The sequence below is a fragment of the Ursus maritimus genome, unplaced genomic scaffold (assembly GCF_017311325.1).
Source record: "Ursus maritimus isolate PB19 unplaced genomic scaffold, ASM1731132v1 scaffold_13, whole genome shotgun sequence".
Taxonomy (NCBI): domain Eukaryota; kingdom Metazoa; phylum Chordata; class Mammalia; order Carnivora; family Ursidae; genus Ursus; species Ursus maritimus.
Window position 1 is genome coordinate 28,680,643 of NW_024423675.1, and position 21,383 is coordinate 28,702,025.

The 21,383-nt window shown below is 40.6% G+C and overlaps 1 protein-coding gene across 18 annotated transcripts in view; it reads right to left on the minus strand.

The window, feature by feature from the left end:
- MAN1A1 (mannosidase alpha class 1A member 1) overlaps window positions 1-12,422 on the minus strand; it is a 200,951-nt gene extending 188,529 nt beyond the window's left edge. For 16 of the 18 annotated variants that reach the window (XM_040627720.1, XM_040627715.1, XM_040627719.1 and 13 more), the window contains exon 1: window positions 11,785-12,422. In XM_040627720.1, the coding sequence (XP_040483654.1) occupies window positions 11,785-12,405 (621 nt within the window). In that variant the 5' untranslated portion in view covers window positions 12,406-12,422. The remainder of the gene's footprint in view (window positions 1-11,784) is intronic. The other 2 variants (XM_040627728.1, XM_040627727.1) reach the window with 1 other exon arrangement.
- Between the last annotated feature and the right edge of the window lie 8,961 nt (window positions 12,423-21,383).

Sequence of the window (21,383 nt, forward strand, 5' to 3'; positions counted from 1 at the left end):
AATACAAATTCTGGGGCCCATTCAGATCTACTGAATCAGAAACTCTGGGGGCAGTGCCTAGCAATGTGTGTGCGTTGACTTGCCCTCTGAGGGATTCTGAAGCCGGCTGGAGTTTGAATCCCTACTCCACAGGATAGGTGACTTGAGAGAAGTGATATTTTAGGAAGATTAATCTAATAGTGATCTACAGAATGAATTGGAAAAGGGACCATTTACAAATTCATAAAACCCACAGAGCTTCTACCGTGCAATTATTTATACGAGCCCTTTTCAGGAGCTACAAAATATTTAACTGGGAAAAAGAAGACTAAGGTTCTTTCCCAAAATATCATACCTTCTTACAGAGAAAATTTTTATTAAATTCTAATTTCTCTAGTGGAAAATAACCTCTAACCTATTACTTTTCATTTCAGTGTGGTACTGTAAACATTACTTATAAAAACATCATTGTTTCAAAAATATTTGCCTGGGGGGCAGGGGGGACCCAAACCAACTTTAATTGGGTGTCTCATGTATAAAACTGAAACCTAAGAAAAATGACAACTCTTATTAAATGTAGTCCACAACTCTAGATAATAATGAACAGAAATGATTGAGGACTCTACCTAATTTCAAAATCACACACCTGAAAAACAAAATATTGAGTATAAATATTAAGCAGGCTAACTTTTAAATAGAACAAACTTTTATATTCAATTAAGTGTTGACTTTTAAAGGAATATTGCAAGTATTTACATTTATTCCAGCAATGTTACATCTGCCCAAAAGATTTTTTATGAGCAACCTGCACAGCCAGTTTATGAGTCATACAAGAAAGTGCATTCAGTTTTTCATTTTATAAATCATTGTGAAAACAACTTTAAAACGGGTAAAGGTATTTCCTACATTGATTGATCTCTATTCACTAGATCTGGTTCTGAATGACTTTTGACTGTTACAAAATATCAAGCTTTCCCTCAAAAGACAATGGCTTATAGCCTATGAGGATACACAGAAGGGGCTTCAAAGATGAGTGGACACCATTTTTGGTTTCTGGGATTATATAAAGTGGGGGTATGTGTGTCACACTTAACCTGAATAACTCCTCTTGGTATGTTTGCTTAAACAAGCACATTCATTCAACAAATATTTACTGAGTCCAATTAGGGGCAAGGCCCAGGGTTAGCTGACCCACTGGGTGCGTAAGGGGGAGGTTCTTTATCTTGCTCTCAACATGGCAGTCCTGGAAGAGATTCAGGACTATGAAGAGCCCATGTTACAGAGATTCTGTACTCTTGGAGGGAGAGAAAACAAGCACTTCTAACCTGTGCTATGGCTTTATCTTATTACTGATAGAACACTTAATAGATCGTAATTTTTATTCACCCTAACTGCTAAAGCAGCTTAATGCAGTGGTTAATAAATCATCTTCATTTTTTATGCTCCTCAAATTGCCCAACCCATCTGACTTCCTATTTGTTGGTGTTGGGGTTGTTTTTAAGCTTCTGAGTTTTTCATCATGCATTCTAAACTAAGTAACTCCTAGGAGGCATAAATAATGAAGACTAACCAAAATGTTTAATATGAGTACACAATGTATTAAATATATGCCAATTACTACATAAAGTTCCTTTTACACTTAATAAGAATGCCTTATAAAATTGCTGACCTGGGCTAATAACTCCTGAAAACACAGTATGGACTGTTGAAGCATTTCTAATTATGAGATGAAAACCTGTAGTTGACTAGATACATTATAACATTCGACACTGCTAGTTGACTACAAAAATAACATGTCTCAGAGAACAGCATCCTAAATATTCTAAAATTACTATCATCTCAAGCCACAATTTATAAAAATAATATAGTACATTTATGTCAATCATTATTCACCGTGTTAACGCAGTCTTAAAGCCAAATTTAAACAGTTCTGGCGTTTGGCAGACTTTTATGAATTAACCAAGGTCAGAATAAAAATACACTTTGAAATGTGCAGCTCCTCACTATCTTAAAAATGCATGACTAAAAACACACTCTTTGAAGGAGTAGCAAAAAAAAAAAAAAAAGAGCCCAAACCTCATAAACAAATCAAGCTTTTCTTTTATTCTCAAGATACCTTAAACAAAATGCATATTTATCATATTTAAAACACCAAAGGCCTCTAACATATGACATATAATGTAATTTTCCTTCTGTAAGAATTCAGCTTTGTAAGACCATTTTCTGGCATCACTAAAATCACTTCTGAAATTCTATTTGGACTATTTTTGATCTTCAACTATAAACTTAAAATATTGGAAACCATCCTGATGAATTCTGAAAAAAAGAAGGGTCCCTCACACCTTCCCCAGATCTTCAGAGAGGCCAATACTTTCCTCAACTATCTGATGCAAAAGCCCAACTATAACCTAACAATGAATATGAGCTGATGGGAGATGGCTGGGTCTTAGCTGAGGAAAAGTGGACTGTTCCCAAGGTGCCTGGTAAGTCCTCTTATCAATAAAGAGTACTTTTTATCCTAAGAGACCAACCCAGGGAAGAAGCAAATTTTGTTGTAAGTTGGGGTTTTTTGTTTTTTGTTTTTTTGGTTTTTGTTTGTTTGTTTTTAAATAAAATACTGTATATCACCTTACAGGCCCTTGCCTCCTTTGGGAGCCCATGTCCACCAGCCAGCTTGTTAGATCTACTTTCTCCAATGGACACCCCACTCCCTAGGCTTCCATACTTTGCCTTTACCCCAAATCCTGCCCCTTTAATAACTTGTTCTTTTTTTTTTTAATTTTTTTTTAAAGATTATTTATTTATTTATTCGACAGGATAGAGACAGCCAGCGAGAGAGGGAACACAAGCAGGGGGAGTGGGAGAGGAAGAAGCAAGCTCATAGTGGAGGAGCCTGATGTGGGGCTCGATCCCACAACGCCGGGATCACGCCCTGAGCCGAAGGCAGACGCTTAACCGCTGTGCCACCCAGGCGCCTCAAATAACTTCCTTGTTCTATCCAACTCACAATGAGGAAATGCAACTAGTCAACCAACACAGAAGAAAATGTTGCTCAAAGAAAAGCAAATTAAATACACAGATACTGTTTCATCACCTATGAAATTTACAAAGATTCAACAGACTACATTCACTATATTACAAGTGAAAGTAAAAATTGTTTCTGGAAAGTAATCCCTCAAAATGTACTATGATCCTTTGACCCATTCATTTCCTCTTTCAGGAATTCAAGGGGAAATCCTACTTATGTGGTCAGGGCAATGAAAAACAAGATGGAAACCTAACGGCCAAAGGTGTTTATCTCAGCATATTTTTTTGAAAACAAAAAACTGGAAATAGGGGCGCCTGGGTGGCACAGCGGTTAAGCGTCTGCCTTCGGCTCAGGGCGTGATCCCGGCGTTACGGGATCGAGCCCCACGTCAGGCTCCTCAGCTATGAGCCTGCTTCTTCCTCTCCCACTCCCCTGCTGTGTTCCCTCTCTCGCTGGCTGTCTCTCTCTGTCGAATAAATAAATAAAATCTTTAAAAAAAAAAAAAAAAACTGGAAATAATCTAAATGTGCAGGTCCAAGGGAATGGTTAAATAAACTATGATGCTTCTATTTCATATATTATGCTATCATAAAATGACACTTCAAAAGAAAATGAAAAAACACACATATATACAGTGTGGTTATAACTGTGGGGGAAAAAACTCCTATATGTTGGGGCGGAGTAGTGTTCATATTACCTGTGACTAAGTGATAGGAATGTGAAGGATATATTTTTCTTTTTTCTATTCCTGTGTACTTTCAAAATGTTTTTTTCCTAAACCAGCATTAGTTTGCAAATAAATAAGACAATGAAAGACACTTCCTTCTTCTACAAAACTATTCTCACCGTTGCTAAGACAAATCTCAATATATAATAATTTCTGCTGGGCAACTTGAGTGATATACTTTTAACAGCAGCCTTTAAGAAGCAATACATCAACAAAAGGGAGGCACTGATGGTGAAATTTCAGGCAGCTGGGAGTGAGATTTTGCTACTGGGAACACACCCCTGTGCTTCCTTAATCATTCTACAGAGCTGTCCTTTTGCCTTATGCCCTGATAGAGATACAGGGAGGAAACACACCCTTTTAGCAGCTCCAGCACATGTTCTTGTGAAAGGGGAACTAGGGTCAGACAATCACGCCCACACATCAGTTCAGGGAAGCTGGACTAAAGCTGGACTTGGCCACCCCCAGCATGGGCAATACATAAGCCTTTGCGTCCTATCCATGGGCCCTCTGGTCCCTTAGAAGAATCAAGTGCTCCTCATAGGACTTTGAACAAAGACCATTCAGTGAGAAAGGATTGGGTAGATAAAGTTTCCAGCAGTATCTCATGGTCTTTGCATGGCCTGAATTCACTGTCCCCCACAGTCGTTCACAGGTCTGTGTCCATGCCCCACGGCCAGACCCTTCCATCCCCACCCATGCTGCTGCAAAGATGCTGTTAGTGCGTGGTGTGCTGTTATCAGACCACCCCTGAGGAAGCCGGCATCCTTCCTCAGGTTCTCACCCCTCTCTTCCATGCTTCCTCTCCCACTGAGCGCCCTCACGGGAAGGACTGGGGACAGGACGGTCCAGTGGGAGACCCACATACAAAAGCAAGAAGACATGCAAATTAAAGTTACTATAATAAGGCCTGCGTGTCACTAAAGGCAAGGATGTAGAGCAAGAGTGATGAGAACACAGTGGGGCCTTTCGGGGACTGGGCCTTTGATAAGCTTAATAACCAGGGAGACGAATGGACTGACAGAAAAAAGGAAGTGAGGGAGGCATTCTAGTTACAAAAGGCAAGTGAACACAAAGGATGGTGGGCTTTTTAATTTTATTATCTCTGTTCTGGATTATCTGCAGGACTGCTGGGCTCTAACGTACCTAAAGCAACTGCTTCAAGACGGAAAGGAGGGCTGCAAATGCTCTTAAGCCTTAATCTCATTTGGTTTTCTTTCAAGTAGCTAATGATCACAGAAGTCTTTATCAGGACAGTGGGGGTAGGGCACTGCTGCCCCTTCTTCAGAGCCAAGGAATTAGCCAGCATGGCTTTCTCAGGCAATACCTTACCAAGCAAAGATGGTCCTCTCCCTCTAGGATGGTTTCAGTGGGGCTTCTCCCTGCTGGCCTGCCATTCAGGGCTGAGAAGGGAGGGACAGGCTAGCCAGTCTCCAAAACACATGTTCTCATCAGAGTCAAGAAATCACAGGCGGAGTGTGGCCTTCAGGCTGAGAGGCAGTCCCCAGCTCTGACGTTGGTGCACTGGGGGAATCTCAGGAAGTCACAGCTCCCTGGGCCTTGTCTCTCACATGGAAAATGAGGACTGGGCTTCAGGATCTCCGAGGTCTTTCTGGGCCTGGAACCTTAAGAAATCTCAATTCGTGGCTCTCAAAGAAGGGCAAAATCTTTGAGTTACAAAGTACAACTGATTTATGTGAATTTTGATTATTAGATGATAGACTGAGCTCTGACTATAGCATTGATCATAATTAAGTAAATTTCTGTCAAGTCTGAAATAATTTTCTTCTCATTTCTTAAAAACATTCCTCCAAAGATAAAACTGGTTAAAATGCACTTTACTCAATTTCTCTATTTTGGGGAATGGTTTCAATGCCTAAGGAGGTAACTCAAGCACTGGGATTCCTCTGAGAAGTACCACTTCAAGGAGCAGGCACATCTGACTATGAGAAAGAGACTAATTCTTTATCAAATACTTGAAGTATAGAAGCTGAAGAAGCATATCATTTTAAAGATACCTAAAGTTTTTTTTGGAATTTGGAAGGAATCTGAGAAAATCAGAGTTGGCAGTAACACAATAAAATCATAGCTGTCTGGAAAGATCATCTTGATGAAGTGGAAATGTATCCTTTTAAGCACCAAACTTGATTTAAATTGTTTTTGGTAACTTTTTGAAACTTCATTATCCACTTCCCGATTTACCAAACATCATGAAACAAAGTAATCTTGGATTGATGGCTTTAGGGAGTGACTAATAACAGTAATAGCAGCAAGTGGCATTTATCATACATTGCGGGTGCCTGATACCCCTCTAAGTGCTTGCTGTGGGTGATGACATTTACGCCTTCTGATCGCACAAAATGGGTGCCCATTGTCTTCATTTTACAAATGAGAATACTGAAGCTCTGAAAGATTCAGCTGCAACTTGCTTAAGGTCACAAAACTTGTAAATGAAAGGGATTTGGGTCTGGGTCATCTGCCTCCAGACCAGCCCTTCTCACCCTGCCACAGCGCTGCAAATGGACAGAGCAGGAGCAGGCAAGGGTATCCAGAGACTGTCTAGGACCTACTTGGGCAAAGAGAACTGTGATCCTACAATAAAGAACCCATAGATTGTTGTAATTTTTAAATGAATGTTTACTTTTTAAAAAATATAATCCTTCAGGCTAGCTGTCAATTCTTCTGTTACACATCATGCAATGTCAAAAGAGTATGTATATTTATAGTTTGAAAGAGCTCCCCCATGCTGTCAGACTCCCCTTCTCTAAGCTGCCTCTCTTCTTCCTCCTTTTGGCCTCCCCGCCTCTCTTTTTAAAGAATGTCCAACTGAATGATTACAAGGGCCTCTGCTTCCTGCCGAGATCTTTATCAACAGAAAAAAATGTCATGTCACACTTTTCCTGGGTGGCTTTAAAAAGAAAAGGTCTTCTAAATCATGCCACTAATCAGATTTTAAAAATGACTATAGTTAATGTCACTTAACTACTATAAGGTCAAATTTATAATACTGCAGAATTGTGTTTTGTACTCATTCTACATTAGCGTCTGCAAATAATGAACACGGCCAGTCCATTTACATACTTCTGTGGCATTTTATTCAGGAGACAAGCCATATTAAGATAGTGAGCAACACTCAGCAAGGATCCAGCTTCCATCCTCAACTCAACTCTAATCTGATTTCCAGAATAATCTCTGTCTCAGTTGTATCTACTGCAAAATGAAGAAGCAGAACTATCTCTAAGGACTCCTACAGAACAATACTTTATGACTTAGAACATATGTGTACTTTTAAAAATCAGAGAGTTATAATTTTTATGGCATACTGTTGGTAAAAGAAACAATTTGCATAATTTTTGTAAAGGATCTTTAAGCAGGTTTGGGAGTGAGGGTTAAGGGGGTGCTGGTTAGAGGTAGTTCAATTACTTAACACTAAACAAGACATGAAGCTAAGAACTGAAGGAAAAGTCATGACTTAACTTTCCCAAAGAAAGAATCTCTTTCTCTTTCTTAAACTATCAAATATTGGTTTCTCCTTTACGCTTTTTGTCTGCTTAGCGGAAAGGCATTTCATAGTATCTCTGGAATCCATGGGGTGGATGTTCCTATTTTGATCAATCAAAACTCATCTTTGACAAACACACACATCTTTATGGTTTTGTAGGTTACAAAGAACTTAAAAGGTCATAGGTTCTCTATTGGGGTATGGGCTATATGCAGGTTCCAGCGCAGTTCTGATTTACCCATGTGTATTGATCTCTCATCCTCACACTGCTCTGTAGGTATTCCTCCCCTCTGACCTTGAGACACATGCTTGAAACTCTCTTTATTGAAGAATTTGTACTACCACAGCATATGGAATAATTCAATATAAATATGTAAGTTTTCCACTGCATTCCAACAAGTTCGGATTTCATACAAAGGCACTTATTGTACATGTGAAATATTAAGATAAAATTCTCAGGATGGTTTATTTTATCAGCTCACCTAAAAAATACAGAAGCACTGACTCAAAAATGCATTTTTTTAGCCACTTTTCACACCTTAACTAGGTTCTAAGGCCTATGAATCTTAAGTTCCCTGGTAAGAGGAAGACAGAATATCCCTCTCAAACAAAATTATCAATAGCTTACAGAAGACTAAGCTGAACGTAATTGATCATCCATTAACAATCTTTTCTTGCTTTCATGTACTAAAGTTCAATAGTCAGCATCTACTCCACCACTTACAGTGTTGAAATCTTAATTTATTCATTTACCTAGTAAAGAGAAAAAATTTTTACAAATACTTTATGACCTAACTACTCTGGAAAGACCTAAGAGCAGGGAAATTTTGCAGTTGCCTATTGTCCATGTCAGGTATGTTTCAGAGTAGGGTGAGCAGAACAGGCAAGGTAACTCAAGGGTATTGAAGTTCCTCTGAAGTCAGGTCTTCAAATTCTGGCTTTTATTACTTTGCAAATATTATTTTCCACACCGTACAGAACTACCATACAGATAAATTGGAAAGTTAAGTTTTCAAAATAAAAGTATTTGTCTGGGTAGCTTATTTCTACATCTGATCTTTAATAAAAGGGTTAATCATCAAAACTTAACATAAATGATAGATTCAAGAACAACATAAGGCTAGTGTAAGGCATAAAAATATATTTTAACCATTACCCATCAATATGAACACTTTCTTTAAACTTATGATCATATAAATAGGTCTAGAATAAAAAAACTAAAAATGCTTTGAGAAACCTAAAGACAACGGTGACCCCCATGGCTGACCAATCCTAAAGCCTTACCTGAGAGACCCAAAATTGACTGTCAGCCCCTTCACTTCCTGCCCCATTTAGGTTGGTGGAGATTCCAGTTTGAGAAGGGAGGAATCCCCTCTGACAAGTTGTCTTCAGCCCCTATTACTCTAGGACTCCTCCATAATTCCAGGAGGGGAAAACCAAAGTTATTCATCCTCTAAATTAGGATTATGGCTCTAATCCTAAAGGATAGTACAAGCTCTTTGTACAGTCTCAAAACAAAACAAAAAAGAAAAGATAGAAAAGAAAAAAGCTTCCTGATTTTATAAAAGGGTTAAGGTAGAAGAGGAACTAGACTATTCTTTTAAAAATTCCATGGTGCTATTTTACCTTCTGTCCATTATTTTAACACTGCTTTTTAAAACTAAGGATAACTTAAGTATAATTTTTAAAAGATCAAACTCATGAAAATATGTACTATGTATTATAAAATTCAGGGAAATTCAAGAGTTGATTTATTTACAAAGTTTTCATGGGGCGGCATCTTGATTTCAATTTTCGGTATTACAGCAAAGATTTACCATCCATCAAATTAGTAATGGAATTCATACAATGGCTTTTTTGTGAAGGGAGCTAGGCAATATCCTATTTGAAATTACGACTGTGTCCTCTAGGCACAAATTTGTTAAAAATTTACCAAGGTACCAGTAACACAATTGTGTTGGCAATATAAAAATAGTATTAGCTGTCTTTAAACCAAATTTACAAATTAAATGTTTGGCTCAGAAATTACAGTCTAAGCTCTCAACATATTAGACTTGCCTATACTTTCTAAATTTTAGCCATCAAACTCTCAGTACATTCAGGTGTGATAGAGAGCCTAACAAAAAATAGAGAACTAGAAAATACAGGAACAGTAAAGATCCAAACCAAGGCAAAGATCCACTGGTCCATGACAAAAAGTCCATGGTGGTGCCAGAAACTGAATATGAAAGTGTGAAGTTAACGTGCAGTGCTCTATTCACAATAGGTAACCACGCTTTCCTTTCTGAAACTGAACATTTTCAGCACAGTTTTAGAATAGCATGAGTTACTTTTTTTTTTTTTTTTTGGTTTACAAAGGAACGCATCTGCCTGAACTAATCTGATGAAAAACCATAATCCATTTCTTCCCATTAGCTTTTGACTAAATACTGAAACTAATTATGCTAGCTTTTTTGGGTTCTCACGGCAACATGGAATTTTAAAGAACACATTTAGTTCCACCACTTTATGCAAGACTGGGCAGTTTCAAAACATCTAACTGCTAAGATGTTAGCACCACACAGATACAGAAGGCTACATAAATTTTCTTTACATGGCTAATTAAGACCTTTTGATTTAGAGAGACAGATAACATGGATCCAGTAAGGGCAGATAGGCATACTGTTAATATGCTGTCCTGAATTCCCACTGCTTCTGCTCTAAATGCACTTTTAATCACTATTGGTTGGTACCGATAGCTTTTTAACAGCCATGAGTCTTTAGTATTTAAAATAATTTTCTTGGACAACTGTGATCTGGCAGCTCATAGGAATTTAGAGGCATGAAATGTGTGAATTACACTGTTTTAAACTTAAGGGAAACATAAACATACAGATCTGGGGTTAACTTACCTATGGGTTTTGTTTGGATATTTTTAAGGAGAATGGAAGATGAAGAGGTGAGGGAAATTGGTGAGAAATAGAGCTTTTTATCCACTTTGCTGGTTTGGTATCCCTGACAGGATTTCATGGAGAAAGGAATCTGTTAGACAGAAGTTGTCTGGGAGGCAAAAAATCCATTTGTCCAAGTCTGGGGTTCTATGCCTGAGGAAGGGTCCCAAAGTAGAAAGCTGATGGGCTGGAGGAAGCTATCTGCACAGTAGGATGAAGGCACCCTCTTTGTGCCTACGGTAAACTGAAAGGGACCCAAATCTTCTTTAACTTGCTCAATTACAGCTAACCAAATTCACCTGGTCTTAAAGTTGCAAATCCTGTAACAGTCAAGCTGCCTCCATTCTGTAGCTACTCAAGTTAAATACCTCTTCACCAACTCAAAATTCTGTTTACTTTCTGAAAACAGGACAATGAGGATGCCCTCTTTTCTGATTACTTACCCAAAGTCAAAACATAATATTTATTTTCACAGAGACTCTGAAATTTTTTAACTGCCAATATATTACTTACACTTACAATGCATTTTAGAAATCTGAATCAAGATTTGGGATGAAATGTTTTTAATATGGTTCCTACAGCTCTTGGGTTGTGTTAAAATCCAGGCTGGCATAGTTTCACACAGGAGAGTAGCTGTGGAAGGAAGCATGTCCACAAAAAGCCTGCTGACTAGTGACAGGGGACCAGGAGAAAGTCCTGGCTTCAAGTCCTGACTTGGTCACTAACTGACTCTGGGGTTTGGGCTCCTTAAATTTCATCTTTAAATTGACAGTCTTACATGACTTTAAAGGTACCCCTCAGCTTTAAGCCAGTTAAGTAGCCATATGCTACAAATGCTAACCGAAAATTACAAGAAATAAATTATGAAAGACTTATCAAAGTCCATGTTTGTCTTGGATTAAGTTTGTCATCTTTGTGCTGCTATGGAGGCAAACCTGTTGCATCACATAAAATACTCTTTTTCTGAATACACCAGAAATGCAAGAAACAATAGGCTGGCTTTTTTAAATTTTCATTTTTTAAAATGTAAACAACGTGTGTCCCCTACGATAGGAAGTTCTCAAGTTTCACCTTTATAATCTATAAGTACACACAGGATGCCACCTGGCAGCATAAGGCCACATGACTGAAGGCCGGGTGTGCTGGCTTGCTGTTAGAACCTTTTTATCCTGCGTGATCTATGCTTTGCGTTTACATTCAACGTTCATTTCAAGCCACGTCCAAGCCTCAGTAGGGGGCTGTTTGGGACTTTCACGGTCAATGTTCTCAGGGACTATTAACCATGTACGGGCCACTGAAAGAGGAGGTTTGCACACCACCTCACCTGCCCTTGTATTTAATGCCTACCTCACGTGGTTTATGCTTACCAGAGCACGCAAATTAAAAGCAACGGGATTCAACCTCAGATCTTAATTGGCCGCATCTACTGTGACAGTAAAAAAAAAAAAAAAAAAAAAGGAAAACGAAAGAGCCTTTGACATAGTACCTGGTGGAAGCGGAAAAGCTCTACGTCCCCTTACACTGTAATGCTATATAGTCTTTAGAGTTTCAAAGGTTTGTCTTTTTTCCCAGAAAAAACGCTGCCGGGCAGGAGAGGTTTCCAGAACGGTGCACTCACCTCTTTGATCTTTGCCCTCTTCTCGCGGATGGCGGCGTCGGCCGGTTCCCGGCCAACCGCCCCGATTGGGGGCACGAAGTCCACCGGGGGCAGCCTCCTGAACACCGCCTTGTCACGCAGCTGGTCCTGGGCCACCTTCTCCTTCTCCAGCAGGATATCTCTTTGAATCTCCTCGGGCAGCTTCTGCAGGGTCTCCTTGGCTTCCCTGAGAGCCCGCTCGTGGTTTTCGCGGATCCTGGCCAAGTTATCCTCCAGGGCGGCCCCCGGGTCCCCGGGCGCGCCCTCCTCGCCACGCCTGGCTCGCCCATCTGCCGCGTCCTCGGCGCGCGCCCCGGGCCCGGGCTTATGGTCCGCGGCCGACTGCAGGGCGGGGCTGGAGTGGAACAGGACCCCGCTGAGCAGCTTGGAGGAGTCGGGCAGGAAGAAGATCGCCCCGAAGCAGAGCGTGATGAAGGCGCTGAACACCAGCAGCAGCACGAACTTCTCTGTTAGGCGGAAGGCGGCGGGGCCGGATCCCTTCCTGCCGCCGCTGCCGCCGCCGCCGAGCCCCCCGCCCAGGCCGCCGCCCAGGCCGCCGCCCGCCGGGCTGCTAAAGAGCGGCAACAGGCCCCCCACCGGCATCCCTCCAGCCGCCGCGGCCGCTGGGGTGCCCGCTGTCCAGTGGCCCTGCGCCGCGCCGCTCAGCAGCCAAACTTCGCCGCCGCCCGGCGTCAGCGGCTGCGGGGCTGGGTCCTGCGCATCCAGGCCGCCCGAGCCCCTGGGCTGGGCTGCAGGTATGCCCTGGGGAAACAACTCTTCTGTGGGTCTTCTCCCAGGGGCAGGTCCTTTGGCAAACAAGCACGCGCGACAGACCGCTGGCCGCAGCCCCTGCGGGGAGAGAAACAGTAAAATGTAGTAATTACGATGATGGTGATAAAGTTTCCAGCGGGTCTCCGCCCTCCGACGGCCGTGTGAGCCACCGGGACAGCTCCCCCAGAGCGGAGTCGGGAGTCTGGCTCCGGGCACCGCCCTCGGAGCTCACTCTTTGGACTTGGGGTGAAGTTTTCTGGTCCCGGGGGATGGGGTGTCCTGAGCACACCTGGAGCAGGGCCGCGTGCGGGCACCTCCTGGAGAGGGCAGCGCACCTCTGGGGCTGGAGGGACGCAGCGCGGGTTGGGGGGCTAGTCAACTTCGCCAGCTCCCCATCTCGGAGCTAGGACTAGCTGCCACTGCTTTCCAGGCGGCGGCTGAGCGTGCAGCCCAGCCGCCCCGCAGCCCTGGTCGCCGCTCGACTGGGCTAGCGCGCCGACCCGCGGGCGAGTAGGAGCAAGCAGGGCTGCACGCTGCCCTCCACCGCGGCCCCGCGAGCACTAATACCACTGCCGGTCTCCGGGCGTTCGGAAACGAGGGCGGTGACGCGTCCGGAGAGTGATGGCGCGGGCGGGCCAATCACGCACCGCTTAGGGACCCGCGGGGGCGGGGCCGAGGCCGGGAGGGGGCCGCGCGGGGCGGGGAGTTTACGGGAAGCGCAACCTCGCGGGGGCCCGGCCGGGGGCGGGGAGGTCGCGGGTCTGGGAGGCGCGAGGCCGGCGGGAGCGGCGGCAGGGAGGCCGTCCGGACCCGCTGCGGAGGCCCAAGGCGCGAGGAAACGAGCTGGGTTCGGAGTCGGGGAGCGTATCCCGCGCGGTCCGCGGGCCCGGGTCGCAGGGGCTTGTTGGCCTTGAATGGCCCGGGAGGCGCCCGGACTGAGGCAGAACCTCCCTGCCGCCCCCTCGGACCCGCCCCCCAAGCCGTGCGAGGCCCGCTCCGAGGGGTCCCGCGAAGGGCAGGTCTCGCTGAGAATCGTCCGACGCTGGGTCGTTCTGAACGTGTCTTTTCTCCAGTTCCCTCTTTTTTTACCCAAGACGGGGATTCCCCCGGTGCCTGGTAGCAGTCAAACCAAAAGTCCCCCGTAGAGAAGCCGTGGTCGGAGAGCATTTGAGCTCTCTGGTCTAACATCCTTTTACGTCCTAAGATTCTCAGCGTTTTGTGGTTGCTTAGGATGCTTCTTCGTCTGCATCCTTTCCCCACCCACTTGAAGAAAAAAAGTTGTCTACCTCCCCCACCCACTCCCACTTTCAAAATTCATTTATCTCATAGAAGTTGGTCAAATTTTCCATTTAAAGAAGACAGTTTTATGCCATAGTTTCAAGTAATGAATTTGAACACTGTGTTGAAATTAAGTCTTGGATGTGATTACTTCCAGGGAAGTAAGGACGTGGTCCAATAGAGATTGTTTTCAATACAGCATTATTTTACAAAATGTGTTTGTAATTTCCCAGTTTTTCTGCAAAAAAAAAGGGGGGGCGGGGGTTATCAGAAAAGAAAAAGTTGACTACTGACTTCTCAGTCTTGTAGCAACTAGCTTGGAGCAGCCTTATCCTATGCTTCCCCCTTCTCTGAAAACGTGATTTTAGCTGTTTCTGCTTGCCATTTTTAAAACAAAGGAAACAGCTGGCAATTTACAGGAAGGTGCCTACAGTACAGTCGTTTCAGGTGTAGACTGTACGAGAAAATACAAAATTAAATAAAAAATCCTTATTACAGTTTTCATTTAACTGTTCATTTAAACCATCATTATTTGTTGTATATTTGTTTTGTGTAAAATGAGTTATACCTCCAACGTTTCTGTTAATGGGAAATTGTTGTTTAATAAAACTGACCTTTTGGCTTGGTTATTCTGATAACTGCTATGAAATTCTATGCCCAGAAGAGTGCAGCATATCCAAGCAGGGTAACAAAGTTTGGAAGGACTGAAAAAGAAAACAACGATTTTTTTTAAATTAAATGATGGAATAGTCATTTTTATTTCAAACTACATTTGCAAGTTGTGAATAGGCTGAAAAGTTTGAATCAGTGTGAAATAATACTGTTTATTTTCAACAGCTTTAAAATTCACTTACCTCATGGATAGATAGATAATAATTAGGGTTAATACCCTAAAAGCTAATCCCTTTATGATCTTTTTCCGAATGATTTATTATTTTAATTATTATGTTTTAGGAATGGAATTATTTCTTATAGCCACAAAAATATTTAGAAACTTTAATTTAAAGATAGTATACTAAGTATTTCAGAAAGACAATAAAAACTACTTCTAAGTGTATGTTAAAATGGTGACGAAAGGGGGTTGTAGACCTAATTCTGCTTCTGGCGCTCTTTAATTTTGATACCAAACCAGTTTAGACATTTAACCCATCACCTACAGTGGAAATATTAAAAATTTAGCATATGGTCTTAAAGATGATTTTTTTCCCCTAAAAACTTCAAGTTTGATTTATCTATATTGTGTTTACATCTTTTAAAGTGACTGCTCTGTTTATTTCTATTTCCCTTTATGGAAGGTTGCTTTAAGATTACTTTATTAATACCTGTATTTCTTATAAAACAGAGATTTATTATGAGTGAAGCCTGGCTTTAATGATTTGTTAAACAAGAAAATAGCATGGGTGGTTGATTATAGGATATGTTTTAAATGGGGCCAGTCTGTGTTAGGTAGGATGAGAAATATGTGGGAGTGCTCATATTTGGGCTACAGCAAGTTAAAAAAAAATCAGAGAGAAGGTATTTGAAAGGACATACTGACTAAATTAACCATGTAAAAACTTTTAAAACAACCACACAAAGTCCTGTATATTCATGGTAAAGGAGGAGTACTGGATGGTCAATAAATTAGAAATTGCATTTTGTTGAAGCAAAATCTGACACTTTGCCCTGATTTCAATACCATAAGCACTTCTCATTCCACAGTTGGAAAAACAGTGTTTTATATCTTGAGATAAAGCAAAAATACAGGTGACGGTTCTGGTTCCCAAATAAAACCTTGACTGTGTCCCATAAATCCATACTCACCCACCACATATACCTGAAGATATGTCATGATCTTTGTGAATAAAATGATTGTGACAAAGTTGCTGTTTTTTCATTATGAATAGTTTTTTTTTTTAAAGATTTTATTTATTTATTTGACAGAGATAGAGACAGCCAGCGAGAGAGGGAACACAAGCAGGGGGAGTGGGAGAGGAAGAAGCAGGCTCATAGCGGAGGAGCCTGATGTGGGGCTCGATCACATAATGCCGGGATAATGCCCTGAGCCAAAGGCAGACGCTTAACCGCTGTGCCACCCAGGCGCCCCTCATTATGAATAGTTTAAAGCAAACTTAGCAACCTTAGTAATTCTATGTGGTTTTTCTGTTTAAATACTTGGTGTGTATTCTGAATTGTCCAGCTAGTCCTAAAGTATGACTTGTACCTTGTATCTTTTGCAAGTTTGCCTACCTACCTAATTCTTACTTTTTCCTTTTCCAATGCTTATATCTCTGTATTTTTTTCATAATTTATAAATTTTTGTGTTTCAAGATAAAAATCTTTAGAATCAAGTAATTTTTTTTCAAAGATTTTATTTATTTATTTGACAGAGAGACAGTGAGAGAGGGAACACAAGCAAGGGGAGTGGGAGAGGGAGAAGCAGGCTTCCCGCCAAGCAGGGAGCCCGATGCGAGGCTCGATGCCGGGCTCAATGCGGGAATCAATGCGGGGCTCAATCCCAGGACCCTGGGATCATGACCGAGCCAAAGGCAGATGCTTAACGGCTGAGCCACCCAGGCACCCCTAGAATCAAGTAATTTTTTTAAAGCTGGTTTTGGTTAGAGATATCCCCCCAAGGTGCAAAGAAATCCCCCAAGTTATTTGGCTGCTTGGATTTCTGTGCTTTTAAAATAATATTTAACAAAGGGTACATTTATCTTTTATATTAACATGCCAAAAATTAAATATAGTAATAATTATAAACAGGGTTGGGGGAGTGACAATGTTTTTATAAAAACTATGGTGAATGAATATTTATCAGAAATCTAATAAAATTATCCTGTTGCTGATTTTCTACTTGTCTTCAAATTTCAGGTCGGAATAGGTTTTGGCCTTTATTTTTAAAAAACTGAAATGTAATATGTAAAAAAATAGTTCATTGTGAACATTAGTCTTGAATTTTCAATACTTCATTGGGCAACTCTGAATTTTACATGAAGTTTATGAAGTTAGTAATTAACCAAAGTTACAAAACAAACTGTTAGTAATATTTGTGGTCTTTGGAGGAGCAACAGCTACAGCTCTGGTTCTTTTTCTCCCACTCCTCAATTTATTTTGGAACTGGCTGTATAATAGATAATTTTTGTAGGACTTCAATCACCTTTGTGTATGTGTGGGAGGCTGAATCAATGAGACCCCATCTGTCCCTGCATGCTCCTGTTGAAACATCTGTTTTTGTTTTGAATGCTCATTTCATAAATATTAGTTGTCCCCAACTTAAAAACATTGTGTTCCACCAAGTATTTGTACATTAGCTCTTTGGAACTTTCAGAGTGCTTCTTTCCGTAGAAACAAAGTTTGCAAATGGTGCTTTGGGTTGTAGTCTACTCTACAAAGTTCTAAGACTGTAGGAAAGAATGAAATGTTGGAAAAACACTGTTGCAATGCTAGTAATCAAAGTAGCATTAAATTAGAAAGTGTTTTATTTATCTTGAATGTTGGAGCCTGAGGACAAACATTTATTTGAAAGAAAAGGAGATAGAATGATTATTTCAGAAAGATTCTAAACCTACTTTCAAGGTCAGAAAGTTTATGGAAGTTCTTAGGTACAGTTTTCTTTCATTATGTAAAGCTTTCTTTTGGTTTCAAGTGTATCACTAGAATTACTTTTATGATGTTTTTGTTTTTATTTTGTTTTGACTTAACAAAAGGACTGAAAGAGGTAAGTACAGGGAGAGATTTTTCTGAGTTAAGTGGGCAAAAGTTTGGACGAGAGAGTAATTTATTATAGAGGACATGCATGTCCTTGGCTGTGTGACCATGGGTGATAAGTTACCTGTCTTCTACATCTCTCATTCTTCATTGGTAACATTGCTATGGCTCTTAGATTAGATGATATAACTAATGTGTCTGGCACAATAGACATTTGAGAAATTTAATTCAATTTTTCTCCTTCCCTATTAAAGGAATTAATGTCCAGGGTAGTCAAAGAACAGTGTCTAGAGGACTCTTAAAAGGAAGACTAAGAAAAGCATGAGAAGCAAGAAGGTTAGGATTATGTGGTTCCTCACATGGTTGTCACTTTTCAAGTTCTGTCCTCTATTTAAGTAATATCCATTAGAGGTGTCAGGGAAACAGCCTCAGGTTTGGTAGGCAGTGGGTCCTACAAGTGTCTCCACTCATTATTTAAGTAGGACCAAAAAGTTTGCCAACTAACCAACTTTATAGTTCTATAAGCCTTTAGAAAATGGGAATGATGGCAAAGTCTCTAAGTGAAGAGAACAATATTATTGCTCAGTGCTTGAAGAATCAGGAAACCAAGGATTCAGGGCAAAAAGGCTGGGCAGGGAATGTCAACAATGACCTTTAGGAGCCCTTGTATCTGAAACGTTTGAATTTTATGACTTGAGGCGAGTATATTATTTCAACTGAGTGAAACGAAAGGAAAAAGTTTCTTTCTCTGACCAGAGAAAAATATACAATGTTTCCTTAGTTTTTAATTCATTAGATACATTTTTAAAAGAATAACTTTTTCTTAAAAAATTGTTTCCCTCTTCATTCTCTGTCCCATAAAAGATCATACACTTATCCAGAAAAACCAAATAAACTCAGAAAAGTTATAAGACATTATTCTGCCCAACTGAAAATTTTTTCATGAAATAAAATGAAATGAAACCACATGTGCCTGTTCCTGTTTTGGAGGAATGATCTACAACTATGACACGACAGCACTTGGCTTCCCAATTTCATTGCAAAATAATTGTGCTGTTTGCACTACATATTCAGACTTTCATACTGTCTTTCAAGGCAGAACTTTGTCTTAGCCCTGGGTTTCTGTAAACGGATCAGAATTCACCTATGGTCCTTTGTCCACTGAACTTATTTTTCAAATTCACTTGGAACATTCTTCTGCAATATATAGATTCATAACGGGCTAAGGTAAAAGCAGATCTGTGTTGTAGATTGTACCTGAACAAATTGCATCTACTGAATGTGTGACAGGTGGTCTATTTGTTTAGTACAATTAATACTGGTCTCGACTGTGGGAATGAGAGGGACATGTTGAAATTAACACAGGAAAAGTGAAGGGAAGAATTCCAAACCAGTGACCCATATATCTGTTAGACTTAATGGTCCGAAACTGGCAGATAAGGTTTCTACAAATTACTAAGCTTAAAATGTGTTGAGTTTGAGATACTTAATCTGGCTCTTAGAGTATAAAAATACTTTTTGAACACCCACTGAGATTGTTAGTTTTTCCAGTTTCTCCCAAATATTAAATGGGTATAATGTTTTCCACTATTATGATACTATCATAGCTTGAACAGTAATGAATAAGAAATGAAATATCAGGTGCCTAAACTTTTCATCTATTTTATATTCTTTATTTTTTCCAGTTTCAACAAATATCAATTTATAGGTAATCTCGTTTCACTTAGAACCTCATCCAGTGCCTTCCCCCACCCCACTTCAAATATTTCAAAGCCATTTATACTTGACCAATTCACTCATATTTCTTAAAAATTTAATGATTATCATCAAACCAAAGATTAACTCCATAAAATAAAAAGTCCAGTTTGTTCATTTTAAATCAAGATCTTTCAATATATTCCATGTGGTTGCTCTTTTTCTTAATTTCTTTAAGTCTTTAAACGTACCTTACTTTGAAGGCAGAGCCTGTACTTTTTTGATGGATTGAACGTGTAGTGTGTAAGAGAAATCAAGGTTGAACGTTGTCTTTTGCCCGAGAAATCTGAAGGTTGGAGTTTCCATCAAGTGAGATGGGGAAAACCGCAGGAAGCAGATCAAGGGAAGAGGAAACCTGCTAAGTTATCTAGCATGGTAACATATTTAAAATGTGACACATGGGGCAACTAATATTTGATAAAGCAGGAAAAAACATCCGGTGGGAAAAAGACAGTCTCTTCAATAAATGGTGCTGGGAAAATTGGACAGCTACATGCAAAAGAATGAAACTTGACCACTATCTCACACCATACACAAAAATAAACTCCAAATGGATGAAAGATCTCGATGTGAGACAGGAATCCATCAAAATTCTAGAGGAGAACATAGGCAGCAACCTCTACGACATCGGCCAAAGCAACCTTTTTCATGATACATCCCCAAAGGCAAGAGAAACAAAAGATAAAATGAATTTATGGGACTTCATCAAGATTAAAAGTTTCTGCACAGCCAAGGAAACAGTCAGAAAAACTAAGAGGCAGCCCACGGAATGGGAGAATATATTTGCAAATGACACTACAGATAAAGGACTGGTATCCAAGATCTACAAAGAACTTCTCAAACTCAATACACGAGAAACAAATAAACAAATCAAAAAATGGGCAGAAGATATGAACAGACACTTTTCCATTGAAGACATACAAATGGCTAACAGACACATGAAAAAATGTTCAAAATCATTAGCCACCAAGGAAATTCAAATCAAAACCACACTGAGATACCACCTTACGCCAGTTAGAATGGCAAAAATAGACAAGGCAAGAAACAACAATTGTTGGAGAGGATGTGGAGAAAGGGGATCCCTCCTACATTGTTGGTGGGAATGCAAGTTGGTACAGCCACTCTGGAAAACAGTGTGGAGGTCCCTTAAAAAGTTAAAAATTGAGCTACCCTATGATCCAGCCATTGCACTACTGGGTGTTTACCCCAAAGATACAGACGTAGTAAAGAGAAGGGCCATATGCACCCCAATGTTCATAGCAGCAATGTCCACAATAGCTAAATCGTGGAAGGAGCCGAGATGCCCTTCAACAGATGACTGGATTAAGAAGTTGTGGTCCATATATACAATGGAATATTAGTCAGCTATCAGAAAGAACGAGTTCTCAACATTTGCTACAACATGGATGGCACTGGAGGAGATAATGCTAAGTGAAATAAGTCAAGCAGAGAAAGACAACTATCATATGATTTCTCTCATCTATGGAACATAAAAACTAGAAAGATCGGTAGGAGAAGAAAGGGATAAAGAAAGGGGGGGTAATCAGAAGGGGGAATGAAACATGAGAGACTATGGACTATGAGAAACAAACTGAGGGCTTCAGAGGGGAAGGGGGTGGGGGAATGGGATAAGCTGGGGATGGGTAGTAAGGAGGGCACGTATTGCATGGTGCACTGGGTGTTATACACAACTAATGAATCATCGAGCCTTACATCGGAAACCGGGGATGTACTGTATGGTGACTAACATAATATAATAAAAAATCATTAAAAAAAATAAATAAAATGTGACACATGGAATTAGGAGATTATGGAAAGGTTATCGGTTTCTCAAAACATCAAGGGCTTGCTTATGGGAATAAATGGCTGAGGTAGGGTAGAGAGTAAGATTGAGAGGATCCTGGACATAACCACCATGTTTATCCTGAACACAAATTGAACTTATTAAGTCATCAATTTGTTCCACTCCTCAGCTCCTTTTTCACAAAAAGTTACTGGTATCCAGACAAGTGACGCAAGCACACTGACCTCACAAATATTCAAATCCATGCCTCTGTAAACTTAGACACCTTCAGGACCGCCCCCAA